Raw genomic sequence first — 27,967 nt, 5'->3', positions numbered from 1 at the left:
ATGTCACCACCTTGTAAGCAAGTTTTGCTACATGAATTTTTTGCACATGGTTGAAGTCACTGTTAAATCTGAATTACAAGAAACTTGCAAATATTGATGAACTTGTTTAATTGCATTTAAGTCTTTATTGCGTAATCACTATTTTGTAGGTGCTTTAGAAACACTATATACGCTATTTACTTTTTAAGTAAAGGCACATTCTTTATACATAAAAAATTATTCCATAGGGACTAAGATTGGCATTTTTTCTTTACCATATAAATCTAGAGGAATTTTTAAGTGGAACTGTTATAATAGGTAAAGGGATTAAAGTGTTGAGAAAAGTAATGTATTTTAGAGGTCAAATGTACAAATGTCGAAGTACAAAGTTAAATACAAACGATAGCTTTTTACATCTTAAAAACAAAACCAGAAGTATGACCGCATCTCAAGATTGCAGCACATTGAGCACATTTAGGGTTATCTCTGGCACTTCATTCTATGCATTATCAGTTTTTATTATTTTTGTAAGCCCAATTTGTATAAATGAAACCTCATGTCCCATTCTATCATGGGAAACTAGTACCGTAAGAGAGTTGTGTGATACATACTGGTGGCATTTAGATTCCCAATAAAGCCTATTAAACATTTGGTTCATTCTCAGTTTTAAATGATTTTCCTGTGGACAAGCCAATGTCTTAAGAAGAAGATGAACATCTCTGAAGCAGTAAAGTGTGGCAAGTATCACAAACTCGTACAGGCTTTGGATAGGATGGAAGTGCAAGTTCATTGCTGGAACAAGTGTTGCAAAAGATGTCACCGCAGTTTCGACAGTGGTGCTGCAAAGGTAGTGAAAGCACAGTATTAGGACTATAAGCAAAAGCAGTTCTTAAATATAGGCTCCAAATCAAAGGAAACTCAAGTCTCACTAAGATAAATGGAAATAAAGTCAGCCCTCCTGAAGTGCTACAATAAATGAGTTTGGGCTGAAATCAAAGGAAGAGTTGTAAACAATATAAAGCCTATGGTCTCAACAGAATGCATTTCAGATAATTTCGTATTTGTTATCTAGGGTAAAAGTATGGTTTCCTGGCTTTGTAAAATGATTCTAAATTTGCAAACTTAACATAGCCCCAAAGGAGCTGCTCCTTAAAAGAGATTTCTCAGTTTACAAAAGTACCACATTGCCTCTTTTTTCACATTTTCTACAGAACAGTTTCATTTGTTGTGAGACCTTAGTGTTGTGGGATTTTGGAGCAGTATTTTGTATATTGTGGATACCATCCCCTTGCCATGTCCCTTTGCTTGTTAGGAGGAGGTTTTCAAAAGTGGTCAAGTTGCTGCTGATTTTACTACTGGATTGTTTTGAGGAGGAGCTGTTCCTTTTGTACAGGTCTGTACATTAAGATAATTCAACGGAGGAAATAATTCCTCAGCAGTGGCACTCCAATTTTGATATACTTTCCCCAGAAGCTCACTTAGTATCAGGTCTTTGATACCAAAACATAATAGTATCCACCAAGTATTTGTTTGCTGATGCATGTCTCGGGACTGAACTGGGATGTTACAAATCTAAATTCCACAGGGTGTAAAAAACAACCATTAGTAGATGTGCTTCAAGGCTCAGATTTATTTTTTCTGCACTTTTATCCCTGATGCTCCTCGTTGCTGTTCTATAAAGGGAGGTTGTGCTTTAGAAATTGCTCTCTCCCAGGCAAGTCTCCCAGATAGATGGAATAATTCAGAATTTTACCAGGAGGCTTGTTAGCCCTTTATATTACCTTTCTTCTTGAAATGGAAAATTCCTTCTCACATTGTTTACAGTGGGTTGCTTCGTCATCTTTTAGCCATGTATGACCCTAAAACAAAATTAATTATTTCAATATACAGCTTCTCACGTAAGGTATCTGAATTGTAGGCTTCAAAGAGGCTGAATGGTTGTCTAGGTAATGTTGGCCTAGCCATAAGGTAAAGGGACCCCTGACAATTAGGTCCAGTCGAGGCCGACTCTGGGGTTGCGGCGTTCATCTCGCTTTATTGGCCGAGGGAGCCGGTGTACAGCTTCCGGGTCATGTGGCCAGCATGACTAAGCCGCTTCTGGTGAACCAGAGCAGCGCACGGAAACGCCGTTTACCTTCCCGCCTGAGTGGTACCTATTTATCTACTTGCACTTGGACATGCTTTCGAACTGCTAGGTTGGCAGGAGCAGGGACCAAGCAATGGGAGCTCACCCCGTCACAGGGATTCGAACCGCCGTCCTTCTGATCAGCAATTCCTAGGCTCTGGTTTAACCCACAGCTAGCCATAGCATCAATTATATCTAACATTCCCCTCCCTGCCTACCAAAAGGGGGAAAAAAAGATTTAAGCTGGTACCCTATCCACACTTAACTGGGTGTAAGCGCCAATCGAACATAATGGAATTTGTTTCTGAATAAGCATCCAGAGGACTATATGTTCTATAACTGGTAGTGTCCATTCAGACTAGAGCATGCCATGTTTAGAGAACAAAAAAAATTAAAAAAAATTAAGGTATTTAAAAGCTGCTACTACAAGTTTGAAAATGCCACACTCCTGATAACTGAGGCAAAGTATCCCATGCTAGCAGGGGCAGAGATGCAAATAATGAAGCAGCAGCAGCAGCCATCACCAACCAGCTTGCTAATGAATGCCAGAATGCTGTTAAAGCTGCAATACCTTTAATGCTTTATTCACTTCTTTAATATCTTCCATCTTAAGCTTGGATCTAGAAAAAATAATAAATAGCAACATTTTACATTTGTATTGTGCTTTACAGTATTCAGAGGACACCACATACACATTATGGTGATCCTTACAATAACCCCCGCGAGGTCCATTATTATGATCATCATCTCCACACTGCAGATGGAGTGGGGCTAGCGATTGATTGAAATAGTGGTTAGTCGAAGGCAACTTGGTGAGTTCATGGCAGAGGAGTGTTTCAAACCAGTGACTTCCAATTTGTAGCTCATCCTCTTACTGATATGCAAGCTCTCAGACTGGTGAAATGTTTCTAGAAGGAAACACATTCCAAATCTAAGGAACCAAAAAGTTGCCTTGAACTTCCATCCCAGTAGCATGTTTCCAAATCACTTGCTCCCTATGCAGCATCTTACTAACTTTTAACAGCAGCATCCTCTATTGTTTTGCGCTGTGCAATAGCAAGGTTTTCTCCCCCTCTCGTAATAATAGGAACCTGGGGCCATCCAAGGAAATAATACTGTAAGATTTTGGAAGACAAAATGAGGTGCTGCTTATTCATAGCTAAAATCATGGAATTTACTCCCACAAAGGAGCAACTTTGATGACCGAAAGACAAATTCATGGCTAAAGCTATCAAAAGCTGCTGACCATGATGGCTATGCTCTACCTCCAACCCAAGGGATCATATGCCTCTGAATGCCAGTTGCCAGGAACTACAAGCAGGGAGAGAGCGTTCACACTCAGATCCTGCTTGTGGGCTTCCCATAGGCATCTGGCTGGCCACTGAGAACAGGAAGCTGGACCAGATGGGCCTTTGATCCAGCAGGTCTGTAAATTATGTTTGAAATTGGAGTCACATGGTGTGCATCCTCCTGCTTACAGCTGCGCCTCTGCAATTTGCTGCAGGAAATACTGGTGTAGCCGTGACAAACAATTGCCATATAAAACATGCTTTAGTTGAGATTCCTGCATTGCAGGGGGTTGGACTAGATGACCCTTGGCGTCCCTACCAATTCTACAATTCTATTATTCTTATCTTACACAAGTTAACTCAATAATGCAACTTCTCTGGGAATGAGAGATGAACAGAAAGGGGCCCAATATCAGAACATGCTTACTGGCTAAGGTGAAGCCCCATTTCTTGAAGGGCTTGCTCCTGTTCTTCGCAGACCTTTTCCAATTGCTGCTTCTCTTCCTGCAGTTTTCGCAACTCCTACAAAACAAAACACAAAAAAGGCTATATAATTTTCATTAGGGAATTCCTCCTCCTGCTGCTATTTTGAACTTGACTGATAAGATCTCAACCTTATCACTTTTGGGTGAAGGAGAGAAAAACTGACTACCTGCTGTTTGTAAAAATGTATTACCTTGCTATTAAGCCAATGAATGGTTGACTTCGCCTTAACCATTAAGAACAACATTCCAATATGTCGAAAAAACCTGCGTGTGGAAAGGCTCCTAGTCTTAGCCGTGGCAATGTTGCCAAAAGACTGGCTTTACTCAGCCTAAGGAGGATGCTCACTTGATCATTTGCTGATCAGAGAAAGAACAGTTCTTCCCTGGTGGTTAAGTGTTCTTGAACCAGTAGCTTACAACAACCCTGTACCCTTAAAGGAGAGAATCTGCCACGTTACATACTAGTAGAAAGGCACCCAAGTTACTTCCCCACGTTTCCTGTCCTGCATTCTTCAAGTTGATGCCCTACAGAGGTTCTGGACTACAGCATTTGGTCTGGCTACGATTTGGGTTTCCAGCTCACTTACTTTTTTTAACCCTTCCACTTGCTGCAGTTCTGTTTTTAGCAAAGCTGTAGTGTCCTTCTCTTGATGCAGCTGATGTTGCAGAGTCTGCCGCTGCTCTTTCTCGGATTTTAATTCTCTCTCAAGAGTTAAACTGTTTTAAATTCAGAGACCAAATAAACAAATGCCAAGTTAGAAACAAAGCTTGTTTAACAGCAGTATTTACTTCGCTAGAAATTCTTGAAATAATTATGGGGGTGGGGTGAGGTAGCATGCTCCTCACAAGGGAGGAGTTTTGAATTTCTGTATAGATAGTGGATATCACTTGGGAAGACAGGTGTACTGGAAGAAGCAAAGATCACCAGTGTCAAAGCAATGATTCTTCAACATCAACTTTGTCAGACTGGTCATGTTGTGCGGATGCCTGATTATCGTCTTTGAAAGCGACTACTCTATTCTGAACTTAAAAATGGACAGTGTAATGCTGGTGGTCAACAAAAGAAGTTTAAAGACTCTCTCAAGGCAAATCTAAAAAAATGTAGTATAAACACCAACAATTGGGAAACACTGGCCTGCAAACACTCCAATTGGAGAACAACCTTTGCCAAAGGTGTCATGGACTTTGAAGATACTCAAACTCAGGACAAAATGGAGAAACGTGCTAAGAGGAAAGCAGGTTTGGCAAACCCTCACCATGATAAACTCCTGCCCAGAAATCTATGTCCCCACTGTGGAAGGATGTGCGGATCCAGAACAGGCCTTCACTGTCACCTACGGACACCGTTAAGAACATGTTCATGGAAGACAATCTTACTCGATGACGAGTGATCACCAAAGAAGAGGGTGTAGAGAAAAGCTTGTGGAAAGGGGTGGACACTGACTTTCCTGCTTTTGCCTCTCCCTAGCAGCCCCAGAGATGTCTATGAAGATTGGGGCCCCCTGAAAATGAGGCGGGCTGTGGCATGGGAGGGGGTGATCCCTGCAAAATTTAGCAGAGGCACTTTCCACAAGCAAAATTCCAACTCACGGAAGGCCTCTATGTCCACTTTTAAACAATTGCTCCCTTACCCCTCAACCCCCTCCCCCACCACATATAGCAGGGGGAATCCAACCTGCAGAAGCTTATCTGGGGCTGCCAGGGGGATAAGGAGATGGGAAAGCCTCCTTCTGCCCACCCCTTCCCACTGGCTCTTTGCTGGATCCAACTGAGTGGCTGGGATCCAGAGAGCTACTTTAGGCATGTGAGTTTCTGGGTGATGTTTTCTTTTAGCAGCACACCCTCATTTGGGAACGTCTCTGTTTCATGAGTCATTTGCCATGTTTCTTGAGCTGAGCGCTGCTAAGAAATCCAAATTCATAGGCTCCTTTGGGACATGCATGAAAATAGCTATGCAGTTCTTCATTTCTTTAGTCCCAGCCAATAAGAGTGGCAACAAGTTAAACCAGGCCCTGCCTTTAGAAACTACAGGCACAATCAATCTGAAGGAATATATGGAAGAATGCATAAGAAATGACAGTTCAAAATGATCACGGCTCCCGTATCATATTAGAAAGTTTAGTGTCAACTAATTTTCTACGCTGATGCATCTTGTTAGCTTTGTGGCTAGCTGATTTTGTGAGGCATTTAAGCTGTGAATTAAACGCCCTGTTTCCAGAAAAACCAAGGATAAACAATACATAACACAAGGTTACCACTTGTTATCCAGCTGGATTAGCTGCTGTTTCAAGGTCACAATTTTGCCGCCCAGTTCTTGTTTCAGTTTAACATTTTTTTCTTCTGCAACCTGCCTGGCCTTTTCTGCATGCTGCAATCTAAAAAAGAAGAAAAAAGACAAACACACACAAGTTACATAGAGCTATAGCAGGCTTTCCCTCTTGCCAAAGCTACCACCTTTGAACACACCCTTATCATTCATTAACATGTTATATTATGCACAAACATTTCATACCATGTCAGTAGCTACTGCAGGGTAGGTAGGTCAGCCTTCAGCACTCTGGCCCACAAGGGTCTGTCTAAGTTACCCTGTCTAGCAAGGAGACAGATGTTCACCAGTTCTAGCCTGAGCTTGGGGAAGTTGGGCCAATAAGCTTATGTCTTCAGCTCCTAAGGAGACCACCAGTGAACGGTGCTTCAGTGAACGGTCCTAACAGCTATTTAAGCCCCATGTGCCCTGATGGGGGGCAGTAGAAAAGGCAGCCAGGCAGCTCATGCCATCAGCTCCTGAAGGGACCATCGAGTGGCCTGAGAGAATCCTGTTCTGTGCTTTTAAACTGTTGTTTTAGTATGTTAAAAGCATAAATCACCTTAGGGTGCACTGGCAGAAACGCAGCATATAAATGAACAATTCTCTTAAAAGTACAACTTGCCTTTCCCTCTTGCAAATTCATCAGTTTTCCACTCCGCCCAAGGGCACCCCAAGCCTCCCCTGCATAGCTCTCTTCCTTTCCCTCCCCTGATTTTCCCACCACATTGAACTTTCTCACATGTCTGCCTTATCCTTCTTCAGCATCTAGCACAGGGGTGAGGAACCTCAGGTTCAGGGGCCAAATTAAGCCCTCCAGGGCTTTCTACATGGCCCTTGGGAGTCTGGCCATGCCACTCCTGATCACAAACAGGTAAAGGGGATTACAGGAAATAGGTCAGTGGGTCATCCATGCCTTTCCTAGAAATATGTTGTGCCCATGAAAGGAAACTAATATGGACTTTGGAAACATTAAAAATTGGGGAATTAGGCAGGTCACAGCTAATCAGGCCTATGGAAGGGATTACCTGCCCTCCATCTGCTTGACAGAAGACATCATTTGATCCGTTTTGCCTTCAAAGGATGATATTGCTTCACTTTTCTGCTGCAACGAACCTTCTGCATTCTGGAGGGAAAGAGTCAAATGGCTCACTGCAAAATTGTTCTGTGACTACAAAACCCAAACCATTCCAGGTACATATATGATTAGCTTAGTAATGAAACAGGTCAGAGACTTCATCATGTCTCCCTCTTCATACTGAAATAGGTTTTTTTCCCACTTCAAAAGGCAGAGAATAAAGTTGCCTCACTACTGTAATGCTAGAACAGGCAACCTGGAGGCAAGAATCAAGGAACTGGCTTAACCTTGGGATCGAGAAAAGATGAATGAGACATTTGAAAATAAGTTTAATACTCCACAGCCTCCCAAAAGCTAAAGCCAAATTAGTACAAGGAAATCACTATTGTGCAAGCCCCATCCTATGTCTATATACAAACCACGTGAGTCTCTCACATACTTTTAAGGCATCTCAGAGGGAAAAAAAAGATTAATGGGATTCTCTCACTGACCCTTAATACTATCTATCATCCAAACAATAAGCAGAGATGTACACAGACATTGCAATCTTCAGACCTCCTGGACAAAACAAGTGACTGAAAAACTAAGCTGATTAGAGAGAAATCAAGAGCCATGTTCCCCCGGCTGTTATGGCTAAAGAATGTTTAGCTAAGCAATCTCCTGCCTTTCAAGTGTATCATGTTAAGAGGCCCTTACTCGTAAGCAGGAAGTTTTCTTTTTCTTCCAGCCACTAAGAATGTGAATGAATGTTGTGCTCACTATACATCATTGAGTACATGAAAAGGGCAGGATTCATCTTACCAGCCCTGTCAGTGGAAGCCCTGCGCAAGGACTTCTGCTTGGGCAATGGGGATCCCTCTAAACACACGCCCTAACTGAGTCAAGGCGTGTCATGAGAATCCCCACTCCAAACAGAGTGCAGGGGGAGAAAAGGGGGGATTGTTCCAACTACTAAGATGAAATGCTTATTGGAAGAGTGCAATGTTAAATTCCACCCAAAATGCATATTCATGCAAGGTTGGTTGTGTCTACTCAGAATCCTGACGTTGTACCTAACAGGGTGACAAATCCCCACAATAAAAATTAATGTAAGAAACTTCTATATAACTGAACCAGAAGGCATATGCAGTTGAGACAGAGGGCCGTGGTTTATGAAGCTAGGAATGAGCATCAGGTCTGTATGCACGCTTCCTGCCATGCTCACTTTGGGTCATTTGGGTGCACTGGGGAACTCTGGTTTAAACAAACCAGGATCTCTCCACTGAAGCCAATGTATAAGGGGACGGAAGAATGTGTGGGCTTGGGCAGGCCACTCTCCTTTTCAGTTCCCCATTTATAAACCTGAGCACAATAGTGATCCTACATCAAGGGTAGCCAGTGTGGTGACCTCCTGTGTTGGGGACCATAACTACATCACGTCAGCATGGCCAGCAGTCGGGAATGATGGGCGTTAAAGTCCAAACATATATGGAGAGCTGCACACAGGCCACCCCTGTGCTACAACACAGGGCTGTTGCAAGGACAAAGCTACTGATCAGAACGCATTGTACACATTTACAGTGTTATGCTCATGCCTAGTGAATAGGTTGCTTCTCCATTTACTTAACAAATTTACCTGAGATTTATTAAACATCTGCAAATTGATAGCTTTAACTTCCTCCAGCTGCTGGCGAAGGGCCACCAAAGTGTCCTGTTTTTCATGAGTATCTTTCTCCAGGAGCTTCATAGCAATTTCCATTTCTGTTTTCATTCCAATCTGCAGCTCCAGCTCTTTTTCCAGCTCCTTTAAAAATAAAATTCAAATCTGCATAAAGTAACAAATATTTTCTGTTGAGCTGTGTAAAACCTGACCCGTGTGAACTTGTGAACTTGTGTTTTTATAGATTGTGTGACAATGGCTGGAATCAAAAGAAGCTGAAGGTTGCTTCTGAAAGCATGCTGACACTATTCAGCGCCCCCCCCCCAATAGTCGCAAAGAGGGATCAGGGGACCCCTGGCACAGCATCCAAGCAAGCTTGCTATGATGGTGCATACAGAAACCGAACAAACAATGATTCGCTCCAGTTAATGAATTATGGTGTTTCACCGTTCGGATTCTTTTCTCCTCTTTCAGTTGCTTCCAGACATCACTGTACATTTCATCCAGGCCTTGCCGTGACTGCTTGTATGTTTCCAGTTCAACTTTGGTGTCCTGTTTTGTTACCTAGAATAAAAGGTTATTTGAGAAATCAACCTGTTGGTAGAGTAGGTAAGTTTCTCACAAGAGAAATTATGTTTATTTAAAAGTGATTTTATATCTACAGACAGTATTAACTACAGGAAGATATGTATTATTGTTGTTTTATTAATTTATGAATTGTCCTGAATATATAAAATAATCTACCTGGAAAAGCTTGTTGCAACAAAAATGTTTTCAATTGTTTCTAAAAGCTACAAATACAGAGTGCCTGTTGTATGTCAACGAAGATGTTCCCTAAAACAGAGGCAGCCACACTGAAAGTCCTTCTGTAGGCTCCTGATATTTTAGGGACTTAAAGAAGACTCTCCTGCACAAAGTGTCCTACAGAGGTATGCTAATGTTTAAATGGAAAACAAGCTCCTAGGTGGACCTCCACACACATCAGCTACATACTGTATCTGACCTCGACATGCTTTTCGCTTCGTTCACGGATTAGTTCATTTTCTTGCTTCAGCTCCTGCTGCTCTTCCTGAAGTGCCCTGATCCGATCAGTTGCTGCTGCCAGCTGACAAACAGAGGTGGGTGTGAGAAGAGAGAAGACAAACCGCCATGCATCATCTGGATGAACATTTAAAAACATCCCATTCAACTGCAGCCTGAAATTAAAATCAGGCAAGCTCATATTTCATAATTCAGCCACTAAGGTGGATACACACAACTGTTTTATTATTCCAAGACAGAAACTGGCAAGTTTTTCTGTTGATGAACATTCCTTTCAGAAAGGATGCATGAGAGGGAAAACTTCTCAGTCTTAAAATGGTTAAGTCCTTCTTAGTCCAGACACTGTGTAAGTGCTGTAGTTCAATGGCAGAGCACTTGCCTCTCCCCTCTGAAACGCTGATGACTTGCTACTAGTCAGCGTCAGCAATACTAAGCTGGATGGAGCAATGGTCTAACTTGGTATAGAAGCAGCTTCCTATGTTCCATGTACCTTTAGGTTGTATACGAGAGGAAATGAACTATCTGGCTCTCCTCACCATGACCTTTCCAGCTTCCCAATTCCTATCAGTTTTGCTCTGCTCAGGAAACCCATTTGATAAGATTCGCAGTTTCAAGAAGGAAGTCACTTTAAAATTTTCAAAAAGGAGCAGGCACCAGTAGCAATTGAAAAACTTGAGCGCCACAAACCTCTTCTTGGATCTTTGAATTGGTCTTCTCTAGGCACTCTATCTTGGTCTGCAGATCTCCAACAGTGCAACTGTGACAAAAAGATTACCAAGACCCGCTTAATACTTGGCACTCAAAAAAATGCCAAGTGTTGAAGGGAAGTCTAAGCAACCAAGATTTATTCTGTTGTCTCCCCCCCCCCTGCAACACTTAGTGCTCACAGTTTAAGAAAATTAATGAAAAATATTATTGGATTGCAAATATGGGGGTTTAAAGTAGGGGAGTTACAAGGCTAGCAGAAGTAGGTGCCAGAAGAGCAAGATAGTACAGTGGTACCTTGGTTTGCAATCGTCTTGGACTACAACCATGTCAAACCCGGAAGTCCATGTCCCATTTTTTGGATTACAACCCATTTTACTTTTTTTTTTTGGATTACAACCAATTTTTTTTGGAGGCCCCATTGGCGAAAGCGTGCCTTGGGTTACAACCTGTTTTGGTTTACAACTGGACGTCCGGAACGAATTATGGTTGTAAACCAAGGTACCACTGTACGAAGAAAAGGAGCAGATCCCTCTGAAGGAATAAGCATGAAACCCTTTTTTCAATAGTATAGCATTCCTTAAACTGCTGCCGTAGCTAAAGCTGTGATTTTAAACATGGGAGAGGGGAAGAGGACAGGGGGAAATCAAGTTTTCACCAAGGAAGCCTACCTTAGATGGCGGTTAAGTTCTTCTACATAATGTTTCTGATCAAGCACAGCAGTAATGCCTCCATCTCTGATATTGAAATAAAGATGGTATTTTAAAGAACGACTCATTTTCTCAAGTGCAACATTTATATTAGAGACATTCCAGAATGGCAGCCATATAGGTTCTCTTACAGCAAAAACAACAGGAGCTTTGTGGCATCTTAAAGACAAATAAATGCATTGTGGAATAATTTTTTGTGTGGACTATAGTCAGTTTGCCACAAGACTTGTCATGTTATATTAGAGGAAAGTTATCATACAAAAAACTACATATGCATTATATATGCAAATGCTCTTCCTTTATTAGGACCAGTTTGGTGTCAACAAGATGTGCAGCTGGATTTTTAAAAAAATAATAGGGGACAAATGACTCCAAAGGGTTAAAATCAGCCCCACATTCTGGCCAGCAAGGTCAAATTGTAGCTGCACCCAAAATAGAGATGCTGAGAAAAACCATTATCAATATGAAAAGATAGTTAGCACACCAATGTGTAAAGACACAAAGAAACTGGGTTTTAAAAAATTAACCCTCCACACACTTAAGAGCAAGTAAAAAGCACAGTTTTAAAAGCTCAGTCAGAAAAGCACCCAGGACTGCAATGGATGCAGTTTTAATGCATTGTTATGAATTATACATGTTATACAAATATAAAATGTACAGGTTTTCTATGCAGCTCGTCCAGGTTCCCCAGTTAGCAGAGCATAGCTCATTCAGTCCCCATTAGTTCAACAAGATAGGTGTGTAGGACCTGTGTGTAGAAATAGGGGTTGGGTAGAGGATGCCTGCCCTTAAAATCACATTTGAGTGGAACTGGAGGGAAGGCCACTGAAGCCAGAATTAGTATGTTTGATCCTCTATATACTTCCTCTGCCCTATTTTTTTTTTGTCAATAGCCTTTCTATATTCCATTTCTCCCACTCCTCTCTTTCTCAGAAAGAACTAAAGAAATTCCTAAATATAGGTTCATCTACTTTAATTAAAAACTCTATTAAACAAAGATTAGGAACATAAATTCAACCTTACATACTCTTTGCTATTGTCACTGTTTTGTGTATCTTTAAGGTACAGGGAAAAATCAATCACTGCAACCTGAAAAGACAAATAAGATTTATTTACAATTGAATTAAGTGCCTCAACAGGATTAGCTATGCTTTACTTTTTTTCTTATCCTCTCCTTCACATTCTAATAAATGAGTTTTAAGGGAACAAAGCACAGGAGGCCAACTTTTTTCAGCCTGGGGGATGCATTCATCCTTGACCAACCCTCCATGGAGTGCACCAACCAGTGCTGGGTATGGTCACCCCACAAAATGGAAAGGAAGGAAACACTATGGCTCATAGTACAACAAGTGCTTTTGGAAATGCTACTCATAGGGACTCAATTCACACACAAAGACACACAGTGGCCTTAGCACAGTAGGAGGCTTTCCCATACGGCAGTGAGTAGGGACAAGTGGTAGAAATCAGGTGTCCAACCTTGAATGAGCAGAATTGCTTCTGCTTACTTAATGCCACCATATGACCCTCCTGGCTTCAAGACAGATTTAGACTACTAGGATAATATAGGCCTGAACTACCAAAACACAAGTTATTCCTGGTCTACAGGGTGGTTTGTGAATGTTAAATATTACTCCTAAGTTACCTGGGTGTCCAAATCTTCTCCTTTTAAGCAGAGATTTGCATCAATGACATTCAGTCCCACAAGCAGACCAATGATCACAGCTCCTTCCTCTTCCATCATCAAGGCATCAGGCTCATAAAATTCACTAGGAAATAAAACAGATAATTTAATAACTATTGTGGGGGGTACTGTATTATCCACCCAATTAAGAACAATTCAGTAAAGATTATACTGAGCTCAGTCCTTCCTATCAACTTTATGGTCAGAATACAAGCACTAGGCTGAATCCAGATTAAAAAATACAGCGGTACCTTGGGTTACATACGCTTCAGGTTACAGACGCTTCAGGTTACAGACTCCGCTAACCCAGAAATATTACCTCGGGTTAAGAACTTTGCTTCAGGATGAGAACAGAAATAGTGCTCCGGCGGCGCAGCAGCAGCAGGAGGCCCCATTAGCTAAAGTGGTGCTTCAGGTTAAGAACAGTTTCAGGTTAAGAACAGACCTCTGGAACGAATTAAGTACTTAACCCGAGGTACCACTGTAATAGTAACAGAAGGGAGATAATGCAAGCTGGCTTTCTCCCTCACCCCACACCCTGTGCAACAGCAGCCTCTGAAAATCTTCTCTCAAGGGTTGGGAGACACTGGGGTGGGCTGAGGACTGCCAGCCCCCTTTCCATAGGCTTTTCTCTGGATCAAACTCATTTACTTTAGATGCTTCCCTGTGTGGCAAGATGTGTTATTCCAGAATAATAATAAAAAGTTCAAAAGATACCTCAATAGATTCTTGTGGTCCAGGAGTACTTTCAGGTAGTCTGCTAGTTTCTTTTGCATCACAGCAAGATAAAGCCAAGCTCTGCCTCTTCCAATTGGGGTCCTACAATTCCACAAGGACACCAGGTGTCAAATATGCTATCCACTTGGTATATAAAAATGCATCTGATAAATGTTTCTGCAGTTTACCATGAGGACATATTTCCTGCAGCAGATAACTGTTTATTATATGAGCCAGATAAAAAACATTTAGGCCTACACATTTATTCATTGCCTTTCCTTTAACTGATTAATTAGTGAATTACCAATTAATATAAGTACTGTAATACCCAGTGTTTTTTTTCTGGGGGTACGCATACCCTTAAACATTTTGTGAATCTAAGTTTGGCCTCATTGAAGGGCAGTATTTCAATATGAATAGGAAAATGAGAGTAACCCTAAATATTTTTTTTTTAGAAAAAAGCACTGGAAATACCTTATTACAGAAGATTTGGAAAGAACATTTAAGTAAAGGAAATATTGTCATGAAATTCTACCCTTATTGACCCATAGCAGATTCCAATGTATAGTTAGTAGAGTAAAATCTTAAACACTTTGCAGGATTCCAAAAAAATAGACCAGAGGCAATTAATACTTCATCCAGTAGAGCTTTACTGCTACTGAAGGCAAATGAACATAATGGTCACAAATCCAATACATTCAGGATTGGCACTGTACATAAGAAATCCAGTTGCAGCAGACTTAACTTAAACTTACAATAACCTATAATAAGTCTAAACCTTAATACTAAGCATATACCACACCAGTAGGAAAAGAAAGAGAAAAAGTGAAACCCAGGCTCCTTCTGGCCTATTTTTATAGTCAGCATGACCTTGCCAGAAGAGATAAGAGAACCAGTTTAAGCCAGCTGTACTCGGCTTCTCTGAAGGAATAACCAAAACATAATGAACCTTCTGCTTGTTTCTTTCACACAGAGAGGCTTCCGGAACCCTCTTGAATTAATTAGAATAGGAAAGATCTCTACATATCAGATCAATACTTTCTGTACTAAGAACTGCAAACTGGGAAAGTTTGACTACTGGGAAAGTCATATGGGCAGGTCTAAATAGTTAATATTGAAGCAGGTCCTACTGAGAGCAATATTACTTTTTCCCAGTACCCACTTTAATGTTTCCCTCTGGCATCTGACACCTGTTGAAACCCCATTGCTCTGAATTGGCACAACAATTCTTATAAAGAAAGAAAAAAGAAACCTGTAATAATTTTGACAGTCTTAAATGTAAAACGGTATTGGTAAAAGCATTAGATGACAGGGAAATGTAGCTAAACTGTCACTGTATACAACAACAGCATTAGCACTGAAAACCCCTGTCAATAAAGGATAATTTCAGTGAAACTTTCCCCATCTTTTAACTTGAAATTAGCCCATCATCTTGTTAACAAATCAACCCATAAAATATTATGAAGGTACATGAATACTATTAGCAACCTCATTCCTTATAACAATTTGTTTCCTTAACCTCAACCTGAATCTTTTAAAACTCACTTTAACTCTGGCAGATTTCTGACACTTGTAGCTAAATCTGATGCTTCTGGACAAAGTTTCTCCACCATCTCTAGAGGTCCAAAAAACGATTTGTTTTGCCCAATGAAACTCTTCTTAGCTAGATAAAAGGGAGGCAATGGAAAGGAAATAACGTTGCTTTATTTCAGTTTAATGTGTGTAAAGTAAAAAGGTTCACAACAGATCAATGAACATAAGGCAAATGTCAAACACAGAAAGCACACTTAACAAGGGAGGGAGTAAGCATCATTAAACATAGTGGAACTTACTTCTAAGTAAACATGGATACGCTTGCATAATTAAGGTAATTTCACACCTCACATTCAGGCTACAATTCTGCATACACATACCTGGAAGTAAAACCAACTGAACACAGTATGATAATACTTTCAAGTAATATATGATTGTGCTATGAAGTTCTTTGTAGGAAAACAACCCCCCAACTTTGCATTCTGCAATTTTATTGTAAAACTTCTGTGGCTAGATTGAACATTTAGTTTAAAATGGCAGTCCATCTCTGTCACGCATTTACTACATTCACATTTGCAGACAAGTAGCAGGAGGAAAGGTTCAGAGCCATCTTTAGTGCCACACACAACAATGCTCTCAATGCTATTAAACTTGTTCCATTTCTCATCCTACAGAGTTCTAGAACAAGGTCTGTAAGTGGTCCAGCAGATGCGCATTACCTTGCTTTAATGCCACTTCTGTTTCCTTAGTAACAGGTAAATTGATAAATTAATCAGGCTATGAATTCCACTTCAAACACATAATTCCTTTTTGCTTTATCTATTACTCCTTTTAAGCATTTTCTCGTGACATAAACCACACATTTTTTAATGACTTCTAGAAATATCTGGTGGTTAGCCTGCTTATGTGCACAGTTAAAGCAAAGATCCACATCAATTAAAATACTCTTACAATGCTATCCTATATATGCGTATTCAGAATTCAGTGGGGGACAGTCCCAGATAAACTGGTTAAAGCTGCAAGCCTATAATCAAAGGCACATGCATAAAAGGATACGAAAAATATACTATTTGAAACCAATATTGGAAGGAAGCTCACCTTTAAGTCCATGCTTGAGACAGTGTTCCATCACAACAAAGAACTGTTGCAAGGGGGGAAAGTCTGAATCAAGGGTCCGACCCAAACTCAGAGCTGACTGGATTAAGACTTTAACACTCAATTTCATCATGTTCATGAGATTTGAACGTTCTTCCATCATGTGGTATTTGGCTGCTGAACAAATGTAGATACACATACATATCAGAAAAGAAACTGATGTAAGATTAACAGATTTATTCTCAAAACATCAAACCCCACAAAACACCATCTTGCTTCATAGTTTAGCACAACAGAAATATGCCAGAGGTGGTGGTGGAGGAGAAAAGAGGTAATAGAAAAACCAAAATAATCCAAGATTTGTTCCGTTCATATATCAGGAACTATATATACACCTCTCTTGTTAGGACAGTGAATGTTCATGAAACAGATGCTCTCTAGAAAGGGTTGAAATGGTGCAGTTAGGTGGGGTGTGTGAGAGAGAAATAGAGACATTTAACAAACCAAGGAGCAGTCACAGACCTTTAAGGTCTAAAATACCCACAAGCATTAAAACACGCTGCTTATTCCCATCCCAATTTCTGTTAAAAAGAAAGCAGCGAAAACATATTTGGTGCAATGTTTTAATTCTATTTTGTGTCTCGTATGAGAATGACAGTCCTAGTTATGTCCAAATACACACAGAAGAGCTCATAAGGATTGGTGACACAGAGAAACAAACACCTGCCAGTCAGACTAAAAGGGAAGCCCCCGCGGATTCTGCCTTGGTACGACCCGCGTTCTGCAGTGAAAAGGAAAGCATCTTAACTTCACAGGGAGAAGGATCAGAGCAGCGAGATCAACGCTGGAAGGAGGGGAGCAGAGGAATAGCCACTTCCGAGCATGTTTTGCCTTCTGCTCTCCTCTGTAGTCTTTTTCTGGCTCACACACAAACACCTGCATTTTGGCAGCTCAGTACTAATAAGCTTCCCGCAACGTGGGTTCCCCAGGAAGGCTCCCACCCACCACCATCACTTATACGACCCCTTAGCAGAGGCCTCGATAACCCCCCCTCCCCCTGCTTAATTCCCCATTGGTATCTCACCTTCACCTGGCGTTACCAGAGCAACACTTCTCTCCCCCTCAAAATCCAAAGAGAGGCCCTTCATTGGTTAAAGGCACCCAAGCCGCTGATCGCCTTCCTGCAAGCCAACCGGAACGCCAGGTGCACAAGCCGGTGTCTCGGATTGGTCACAGCCACCGACCTGCCCTCCCATGTTCCGACCGGCCAGGAAATGGTTTTAAGGCCCAGCCGCTACCGCAGCCCTCATTGGGCAAACGGGGAAAAGAGGCTTTGGACAGAGGCAGCACGACACCGTAAACAAGGGAGGGGTGGCGCCATTTTAGTTGTCTGGTCGCTGGTACTTTCTTAAAGGCCTCCTCCTCTCGTCGTGGAAAACCAAACGCGAGGATAATAGTACTATACTGTGTTTTTACACTTGCGTGTATTTTTCCCCTGTAGCAAATTATGATTTTTCCCCACCTTCCCCCACTCACCTCAACGTCATTCAAAAAGCTTAGGTGGCTGACAAATATAACCTTTTTCAAGACGCTGCTAGACAATTTCATGTGTTTCAACTATATGGGGGAAATGCTTTCCCAGTTTGAAATAAAATTTGAACTGTTGTCAACAAGGTAACACTAGAATTCAAATAAAAGTCAAGACCTCTAAGAATAATTAACAGTACAATTTCAGCCACGTAAGTGGCTTTTTAAACGAACCACTTCGTTTCTGTTAGGCCCTTAGCAAAGCTGTATGTTTAATTCAGTTTCAGCACCTGGGACTAGAAGGGATATACTGTATAATATTTGATATTTCGTAATTATATTGCAGCCTTGTACAGTATTAGATATGTGTTCCTAATGACACTTTAGTATATGGCGAAATTTCTGGTGGATGAAGTGAACACAAGTCATGTGAAGCTGAAAGAATTTCTACTGAATTTACTACATTACGGTTATGGTATTAAGGTGCTTAGGTACTTTGCCCGCAGTGCAGCTAGACAGAAGCAAAGCATTCTGAACTTAATATGGTTTTTGCAAGCTCTAGGAATTGTAAAAACGGATCATTCACTATTTTTAGGCTTAAAATTAAAAATGTCAAGAGTTCTGGTTTGCAAAACTGCAGCAGGCAAGCCAATGAATTGATAGTCACCAACGGACTGATACTATAAATCTATGCATATCTCCCAGAAGCAGGTTCCACTGGGTTCAATGGGGGCTTTCTTTCAGATGTGAGCATAAAACTGCAGACTTAATCAGAAGTAAAGGCCCTTGCAATGGCTGGGGTGTTTTGTTATATTTGAGAGACAATTCCTTAAATGAATACTATTTTAGAGCATTTGAGATAATTTGAGTTGCATTTAATTTAAAACAGAGTCACAGGCAGCTTTAAGCATAAAGGCAATTTATCTATACAAACTGAAACATTTAATGGTAGTAGTTCATATAGCACTGTATAGAATTGATAACTGTTAAAAGTTTAAGACACTTCTGAAATTGATAAAAGTATACATATATTGCTTTCTCAAACATGAATAGTCTGATCTTAAGTGTGTATTCATACACAACTCCCTCTTGAGTCCACTTCTAAATAAGTGTGGGTAGATTTGGAGGCTTCTTTATTTATTAGAGTATTTACAAACCACCAACTCATTAAAAATATTATGGTGGTGTATAATAAAATCATTAAAACATCAAAAAAATCTAAAACCATAAAATACAGAACAAAGGACCAACAACCTTAGTCAGAAACAACTTTAGTTGCTTTCATTGGAACTTCTTTCTAAGTAAGCATGCTCAGCAGCCTGAAACTCACAATAAAACATTTCACAGATACAATAATCTGCCAGCAGTTATCCTTCAGCAGTTTACAGTGGCAGAACAGATCAATTATAAAAAGTGTGAATGTACAAGCAACGATGAGAGGTTTTTATCTTTTATTTTCTTGGTGGTAATTCTGAAACACTCAGTTAACTGTGATTGTGCAGAAATCAGTGAGGGAATATTTCGGTTGCATTGCCACTTTTTATTGCCATAAATTCCAGTTGTGTTAGTTTAAGGTAAAGGTACCGCTGACCGTTGCGTCCAGTCATGGACGACTCTGGGGTTGCGTGGTCATCTCGCTCTATAGGCCAAGGGAGCCGGCATTTGTCCGCAGACAGCTTCTGGGTCATGTGGCCAGCATGACTAAGCCACTTCTGGCGAAACCAGAGCAGTGCACAGAAACGCCATTTACCTGCCTGCCAGAGCGGTACCTATTTATCTACTTGCACTTTGATGTGCTTTCGAACTGCTAGGTTGGCAGGAGCAGGGGCCGAGCAACGGGAGCTCACCCCGTCGCAGGGATTCGAACTGCCGACCTTCTGATTGGCAAGCCCTAGGCTCAGTGGTTTAGACCACAACGCCACCCTTTTTGTGTTAGTTTATTGCAGCAAAAATCCATCTGCTTAAGTGGACCGTAGTCCACGAAAGCTTATGTCATAAAAAATTGAGCCACAATACTCTTGTCATGGTACTTTAACTGAATCATATAAATTTTAAGAATTTCTACGTAAATCAGAATTCATAAAAAGTTTGTAGCACCTGCATTTCTCAAATGCCTGATAAGGCTATTTTCTTACTTGCTACAAAAAGTGCATTGCCTGCCCATTTGGCAGTGCATCATATGGTTTAATGCAGGGGTAGGCAACCTAAGGCCTGGGGGCCGGATGCGGCCCAATCGCCTTCTCAATCCGGGCTGCGGACGGTCCGGGAATCAGCATGTTTTTACATGAATAGAATGTGTCCTTTTATTTAAAATGCATCTCTGGGCTATTTGTGGGGCCTGCCTGGTGTTTTTACATTAATAATAATAATAATAATAATAATAATAATAATAATAATTTATTTATACCCCGCCCATCTGGCTGGGTTTCCCCAGCCACTCTGGGCGGCTTCCAACAAAACACTAAAATACAATAACCTATTAAACATTAAAAGCTTCCCTAAACAGAATGTGTGCTTTTATTTAAAATGCATCTCTAGGTTATTTGTGGGGCCTGCCTGGTGTTTTTACATGAGTAGAATGTGTACTTTTATTTAAAATGCATCTCTGGGTTATTTGTGGGGCATAGGAATTCATTCATATTTTTTCCCTTCCAAAATATAGTCTGGCCCACCACATGGTCTGAGGGACGGTAGATCGGCCCAGAGCTGAAAAAGGTTGCTGACCCCTGATTTAATGCTCCAGTAATCAAGATGTGCTTGTTAGCTTAGGTGGGGTGGTACACACATGCCTCTAAAGTGGCACAATAACCCAGTTAGTCTTTGTCTGTAAGAATATAAAGAACAGCCTTGCTGGATCACACCAAAAGTCTTATCTAGTCCAGCATCCTATTCTCATAGTGGTCAACCAAATACCTATGGAAAACTTACATGATTTAAGACTACTAGAATGGCATACTATTCTATTTTTAGGTTTCTGTGTATTTCTAGGTACTTATATTTAGTTGTAGGGAATTTCTCCATGCCCTTATTGCCTTCTATTTCTCCAAAATATTTTACACCATGGATAAAAAATACAGTGTCTTAAAAAAACCTGAAGTTTGTAACTAATGTTAGTCATACTCAGAGTAGAACCATTAAAAATGATGGCCATGGCTAACTTGGGTCCCTTCATTTCAGTGGGTTTACTCCAAGTTGAACTTCAATTGATACAACCCTAACAAAATTATTTTTATTTTTTCAGTACCACAATATTCTGTTTTTGCCATAACACAGATTAACACAACTATTCATACAAATCCTGCATCCCAGTGTCGGAAAATTGTTTTAAGTTCCAGCTTAAATCAGCTTTCCAGTCCTTTGCAGGAATAGAAGAATGATAAAACAGCCCAATGGGACTTATTCTCAAGTGGTGGACATACTGTGCACAGTTGTTTGGGAGTAAGCCCCAAATAACGCAATGGGGCTTGCCATTGAGTAAAAATGCACAGAAAGGAACTGATAATTTGGCAAGACATTTGGGTCTCCTAATTTTCCTAACTGGCTTGATAGTAACAGCTCTCTCTCACATCTTGTTCCCTTCCAATTAACTTAAGAGTTACATTTCTACACTAGGATATCCCTTTTTCTTTACCCTTAGAGTGATTTTTTTCCTACTGGAATTTGATAATACTCCAAATGTTATATATAAGACTAGTAAAGGTAAAAAAGATAAAGGACCCCTGGAGTAAGCTACAGTTGACATCCATCAGCCTTTATTTATAAATGTATGGACTTTTAATAATTGAAGAAAACATTTTGGTTGCCTAGATTTAGTAGTTACAACATTATGCTCTATTTCTACACAATTATGTTTTTATATATTCATCTAAGTCATTGTCACCTGATACAGGCAATCGGTGCAAGTCATTTTTTAATTTTTTTAAATATTCAAGCAAACCAAACATTTATTAAAGGTTTCTCTTTCAATAGAGGGATATTTTCTTCCCCATACACAGAAGCAGCGAGGTCACATGGAGATGAAGGAATGGTTTCAACATTTCAAGCCAGAACAGGAGTGGCGGTCCCTGGAGTGCATTTATTTTTTCCATTCATTCTTTTTATAGTCCACTTGTCCGAGAAGCCATCAATTGGGCTCACTCTCATATCTAACATTCTTTTGGTCTGCATGGCCTCCCACTCATCTGTGAAAGTGTGAGGGATTGGCCCAAAAACATACATCCTTTGCCAAATGACAACAAAAGCAGTGAGGCCTATAAAGAAGAGTGTCCCACCGAGAATAGTCTTCCATTCAGATGACCCCTTTTTCACTTCAGCAAAGGTCTCATTGAACTTGATGTGGTACAATGCAACCTTCTCAGCAGAAGAAAGGGCAGTCCAGGATGCCTTCTCTTTATCCTTCAGGGCCTTCTGCTCCGAAGAGAGGCTTTTTGTAAACTGAACTTCAGGCAATGGAACATCCTGACATCGATGTAAGCTGGCAGGCTGAAATCTTCTGTTTTTGCAATACCATGCCCATGGGCTCTCACACAGACTGAAGTGGAAATGGCCCACTTGCCAAGAAGACTAAATGCCCAAGACGCCAACATCCTGCCACCACCAACCACAAACCTGAGGCAGCTCGTGTCCTCTAAACCCCGGAGAATGAGGACGGAAAGAGGGAAGGAGAGGGAAGCGCAAACCGGTGCAAGTCATTTTTCAACTGAACTAAACTCCAGGAGAAAACAACCATTCTTAAATACACAGAATTATAGAACTGTAGAGTTGGAAGGTATCCCAAGGGTCATTTAGTTCAACCCCCTGCAATGCAAAAATTAAAATACTAAAACAGATTAAAATTACCTCAGTTTTCCAGACATCTATACATCAATAAAATAGGTGGACGAAAGAAATGTTAATGAACTTCAGAATAAATAAAATGCAGTCTGCTACTACTGTTTTATCTTTTGCAAACCTCTTTGTGATTTTCTACAATCAAATGGTGTATAAATTTTAACAAAGAGTTTGCTAGAGTTTAGTTCTTGAATCTATTTTCAGTTCCACACCTCACCACTAGAACATGTGAAGGAGATGAACTCTGAGCATGCTGTTTGCATCTGTCTGCTTCGAGAGGCAATGCACCATCAAACCATTGGGAGAGTTACAGTGCTTGCTGTGACTGTAGAAACCAATATGGGAGAGACATGTTTTATTGCAGCAGGGAGAGATGAAGGTGCCTGGTTTTGCTGTTACAGGTGTGCCATGGCATTTTCTCTGCACTCCTCATAGCAGCCACTTCTCCTCTGGTTGCTGCTGTGGATACATGACCTGAATGCCAGTCTGCAGGCATGATGGTAGTCTGCAAGAGATTCCCACACGGCAGGGTTTAATGTTGCCAGCCTTCACGTCACACTTGCAGACATCTTTGTAACACAGAGTTAGTCTCTGCCAACAGGCCTAGTGCCTGAAGCCAGCTTCCTGTAAAGCACATCCTTGGGTGTATGTGACCAAGCCAGCATAGACCTCGTTGAGAAACTGTGAAAAAACTTGGAATGTGGGCTTAGAAGAGCACATTTTTGTTTGAAACTGTCCTGCTATGGAATGCCCCAAATCATCTTGACACAGTGCATATGGAAGGCATTGAAGTGTTGCTCCAGGCAGGTGTTAAGTTGGCCATCACTCATTTCCATAAAGCAGCATGCTCAACATTCAAGCCTGGTCATTAAGCATCACATTTTCCCATACCCTTTTGGGGAGACAAGCCATTACTGTAGCTGCTGTACCAATACACTTGTTTAGCTCTGCATCAATGGACAGGTTGCTGGTTATGGTGGAGTCCAGGCAGACAAAATTGTCTACCACCTCAAGCGTGCGGTCACCAATGCTGATGTGTGGAGTGCTGGCGATGTTTTGACCCAAGATGTCGGTCTTCGTAAGGCTGATGGTAAGTCCTAACTCCATGCAGGCTTGGACAAAATGGTTGATGTAGAGTTTTCTTGCAGTGGACTGTCAAGGCTGCTTCATCTGCAAACAAAATTTAGCAGATGATAACCCACCTCACTTTTTTGGGGCATGGAGACGTGACAGGTTGAACAGACACCCTGTCACTCCTTGAATGGAAGTGCACACCATCTTCAGTCAAACAGAAGGCATGGGAGACCAACAGGGAGAAGAATATGCCAAAGAGAGTTGGAGTGAGAGCACAGCCCTGTTTCACACCAGTATTAATAGGGAAGGTATCCAAGGATGAACTGTCATACTGAACGGTGCCACACATGTTCTTATGGAAGGACATGGTAATCTTGTAGAGCTTAGATGGGCACCCTATCTTGTTGAGCAGTGTGAAGAGTCCTTTCTGGCTGACAAGGTCAAAGGCCTTCATCAGGTCTATGAAGGCAATGTACATGGGGCATTCCTGCTCTTTGCATTTTTCTGGCGCAGTGAGAAAATCATGTTGACTGTTGACCTCTGAGTTCTAAAGCCTCATTGTGACTCAAGATAGACCTTGTCAGCAAGTGACTGTAATCTGTTGAGAACTACATGCGTGAAAGTACTCAGCAAGCTACTGTAATTGTTACAGTCATGGCAGTCATGTTTGTTCTTGTAGGTCACACATGTCTTGTGGCACAGATCCCATTCCCCAACACTGCAAGAGAAGTCCGTGGAGGTGAGTCATGAGCAAATTGAGGCATGCTTTCAGCACCTCTGTTGGAATTCCATCCTGTCCTAGGGCTTCCCCACATACCTGAGACAGACAGAGCCTGGACGCTATCAACAGCTGTGTTGAAGACTATGTTTTCCTGTGAGTACAGTTCTTGATAGTTCTCTGCCCATCACTTCATCTGCTTGCTGTGGTCTGTGATGGTCTCTCCAGACGAGGTTTTTAGTGGTGCAGTTTTTTCTACTGTTGGTTCAAAGGCTTTCTTCATGCCTTTGTATATTTTGTGAGTACTGCCACTGTCAGCAGCAAGCCAAATGCTCTGACACAGCTTTAGCCAGTAGTCACTGGCACATTGCCTGGCAATCCTCTGGGCGTTGTTCCTTGCACTTCTCAGTGCAGCAAGCATCTTCTTGCAGGGGGCACACTTTTAGTTCACAACAGCCTTGTGCTTTGCAGTGGTAACAGGCTCCATGTTCTAAAAGCTGGCCTCAAACCAGTCAGGGATCTGCTGCTCTCTGCTGTGCAGAGTGGCTTTTCTGTATCTGTGACACCAAGTACAAAGCCTCAGTCTGGAATTTGGGGGGAGTGTTTCTAGGTCAATCAAACAAAAGTACATACAAAGAGCCCTGCTGGATAAGAACAAAGCCTATCTGCCTCTTATACTGGAGGCAATAAATAGCCATCATGACTAGCAGCCGTTGGTAGTGCTTTACAGGGCGCGGGGACGGTAGCAGAATAATCGATGGAAGGTAACACTAAGTCTGTGACCATCACCAGCTCTTGCGGTAGCCAATCCCAGAATAGAAGGTGTGTGAAGAGGTACTTCCTTTTCCCTGCCCTGAATCTTTGTTGAACGTGGCCCATGGTTCTAACATCATGACAGCCGGGGGGGGGGGAGATTCTCACTCTGCTTCTGGAGTGGAGAACCGCAGCTCCCATCAGCACAAGCGGCCAGGGATGATGGGAGTTGTAGTTTAGCAACATCTGGAAAGCGGCAGGTTTCCCCACACCACGTGCGTTTTATACGCTTTCTATCATGTTTCCCACACCCTCCACAAATAAAAGGGGGAAAAACAAAGGTATCCATCGTATGCAGGCAGCCTTGACTTAAGCCTAGCCACCTCCTTATGTTTATATTGGCTCACACTGTAAGAAAGTATTCCCTCCGCCGGGCGACCAACGCTACCGCCCCCACCGGCAGTTTAGGAAGTAAAACCACTTGCTGCTTCTTCGCACTCCTCCCGCCGCCCCCCTAAAAAAATAAATTCAATATCACAAGCAATAAGCATGGCCCTACTTGGGTTGGCTGGGCTGTCATTGCTGAGCGGTTTGGGCACGAGTCCTACCAAGGCTGCGGACTTCAGGGCGCTCCCATAGCCGGCTGCTAAGTTTTCCGAGGCTTTCTTGGCCAGCGAGAGGATGGGAGCCGGCCACCGCGAGTCCTCGGCCGGCCTCTCTTTGCCGCCGCCGCCCCTCAGCTCAGGCGCACTGCCGGGGGTCCGGGCGGCGGCGGCGGCGGCGGCTTCGCAGCCCTCGCTCTCTCCCGCGGCGGGAGCAGCAGGTACTACTTCGCAACTCTGCCCTCCTTCAGCCATCTTTGCTGGGTCATATGACGCCAGTCAGGAGCCCTCGGGCCTCGGCAACTTCTTCCTGTCCCTCTCGGGTCCCTCTCGCGGGCTTCCTCGCCCACAGCCCTGGTGTGGCTGCTCTGCACTGGCGCCGAAGGAGGAACTTGGGCGGGCTTACTCCTGAGGAAGCGCCTCTTTCGCGCGCGCAAGGCGAAGCCGACTTTTGCCTCAGGAACTTCGCCCCCTTGGGCTCGTTTGACGTGGGATTCCCGCGCTGTCAGGCCGCAACCCTGCACTCACCTGGGACTGAGGGAAACTTGCTTTTCCGAGTCGACTCGCGGAAGAGCAGGGTCTGGGGTTGCTGCTTTTGCCTAGGGGAAGGAAAGCCGGGAGTACCACCGACCTGAGTTTAAAAGCTTGCAAGCTTCCAGGTGGGCAGCTTCTTAGCAAAGGGCGGAGTGGACAAAAGTTGTTTTTCGAGAGTTAAGAACTACCTTGAGGAGTGACCAGGTCAAGGTCCATCCAGTGTAACACCGTCTCCAAAGGCCCAGACCCAAGAAAGGCTGGGTGAAATAACTTCTGCCCTTTGCCCCCAGCATGCATCTAGTAAGAAAAGCTTCCCAAGTTGGAAGCTTTCAGTTTGGGATGGATCTCTCCCTCTGATGCTCTTTAAAAAGCATCTAAATGAAAGGCCATCACCAGTCTTGAAACGATTTATTTTGCGGGACGGATTCAAGCACATACCAGAAAGTTTGTGCAATTAAAGCGGACACTTTCAGACGCTTGCTGTTTTGGGACAGGATTCACTTACACGCTGGCAAATTCAGGTTGCACAGTTAACACTGATTTGGAGATCTTGCACAATAAACCCCCCTCCCCCCAAGTTCGGACTTGATGAAATAAGGGAAGTGCCCATAAAATGTAATGGAAGTGTGGGTTAAGAATTGCTTGGCATAGCAGTTTTTGCAAACAAATCAGAAGGATCACTCAATAAATAGTCAAATGTCATTTATTCATGCATGTTGAATGAGTGGTCAATAAACAAGGCATCTGGAAGTGAACACTAGCATAACAAAACTGCTTTTTTCTTTAAAGGGACTTTAAAGAAAGTGCAGTTAGGAAAGTAACAGGAAAATGCACTGAAAAGCGTAGGATGAATGAATGATTAACAGGAAGACATGTAAGTACTGTACCCTGCAAACAAATCAGGATAAATGCTCAGTAAAGACTAGAGGTAGTCTAATCACTGGGGTAAGCTCTGTGCAAGCAAATCAGGATGAAGGCTGAATAAATTGCTGGCATGGGAGCTTAGCTTGGACTTCAGTGCTGTTCCAAGCACGGTATCATGAACCATGAGCTTTCACTGCCACCTAGTGGGTTGACCTGGTAAATTACACTGTCTAGGGAACTACTGTACTCATTTTGGAAACAGGAACAAAGAGTGGAGGGGTTTGCAATAAAATATTGCAATGGATTCTGTGGTTGAACCCTTAATGACTCGCATGCCACCAATCAATGACCAAGCAATAAAGCTGTGAAGCATTAGATTTCAATGCCTTTCATGTGTCCTCTGCTGAAACCTAAACAAAAAGGCACTGAGGTTTCTATGTAATTGACTCTGTGGGTGGACCATACTCATACCACTACAATGATCTCATTTACCTGGATGAAGGGGCTAGTCCAGGACAGTCTATAACATTTCATACCAAGTGGGCTGCAAGAGTACTTCAATACAGAACATGCAGGCTGCACACTGCCTAGTCACGGGGGCGGGGGGAGTGTTGAGGCCCAAATCTGAGGCACCCCAGCCCTTAATGCTGCTTTCCCAAAGCCTGGTAAGTGAGGCACAGGGC

The 27,967-nt window shown here is 42.2% G+C and overlaps 1 protein-coding gene and 1 pseudogene across 6 annotated transcripts; both read right to left on the bottom strand.

Annotated features, from left to right (window-relative positions):
* Window positions 1-91: 91 nt before the first annotated feature.
* Window positions 92-26,356, bottom strand: RUFY1 (RUN and FYVE domain containing 1). 6 transcript variants are annotated; one of them, XM_053376969.1, is made up of 18 exons: window positions 25,844-26,356; window positions 16,386-16,559; window positions 15,300-15,417; window positions 13,755-13,856; window positions 12,999-13,122; window positions 12,384-12,445; window positions 11,318-11,383; window positions 10,629-10,698; window positions 9,904-10,005; window positions 9,348-9,464; window positions 8,877-9,044; window positions 7,212-7,309; window positions 6,134-6,253; window positions 4,466-4,595; window positions 3,821-3,915; window positions 2,676-2,724; window positions 1,761-1,838; window positions 92-818 (listed from the first exon to the last, which is right to left on the bottom strand). In XM_053376969.1, the coding sequence occupies exons 1-18, from the start codon at window positions 26,139-26,141 to the stop codon at window positions 678-680; spliced, it is 2,112 nt and encodes a 703-aa protein (XP_053232944.1). In that variant the 5' UTR covers window positions 26,142-26,356; the 3' UTR covers window positions 92-677. The 6 variants fall into 6 exon arrangements, with proteins under 6 accessions (XP_053232944.1, XP_053232945.1, XP_053232947.1 ...); XM_053376970.1 differs by having other exon boundaries at window positions 16,386-16,556; XM_053376972.1 differs by having other exon boundaries at window positions 25,893-25,979.
* Window positions 21,836-22,576, bottom strand: LOC128407944 (cytochrome c oxidase subunit 4 isoform 1, mitochondrial-like; annotated as a pseudogene).
* Window positions 26,357-27,967: the final 1,611 nt, after the last annotated feature.

This window comes from Podarcis raffonei, chromosome 2, assembly GCF_027172205.1.
Source record: "Podarcis raffonei isolate rPodRaf1 chromosome 2, rPodRaf1.pri, whole genome shotgun sequence".
NCBI lineage: Eukaryota > Metazoa > Chordata > Lepidosauria > Squamata > Lacertidae > Podarcis > Podarcis raffonei.
The sequence above is the reverse complement of the archived record's forward strand: the minus strand, read 5'-3'. Positions and strand labels throughout refer to the sequence as shown.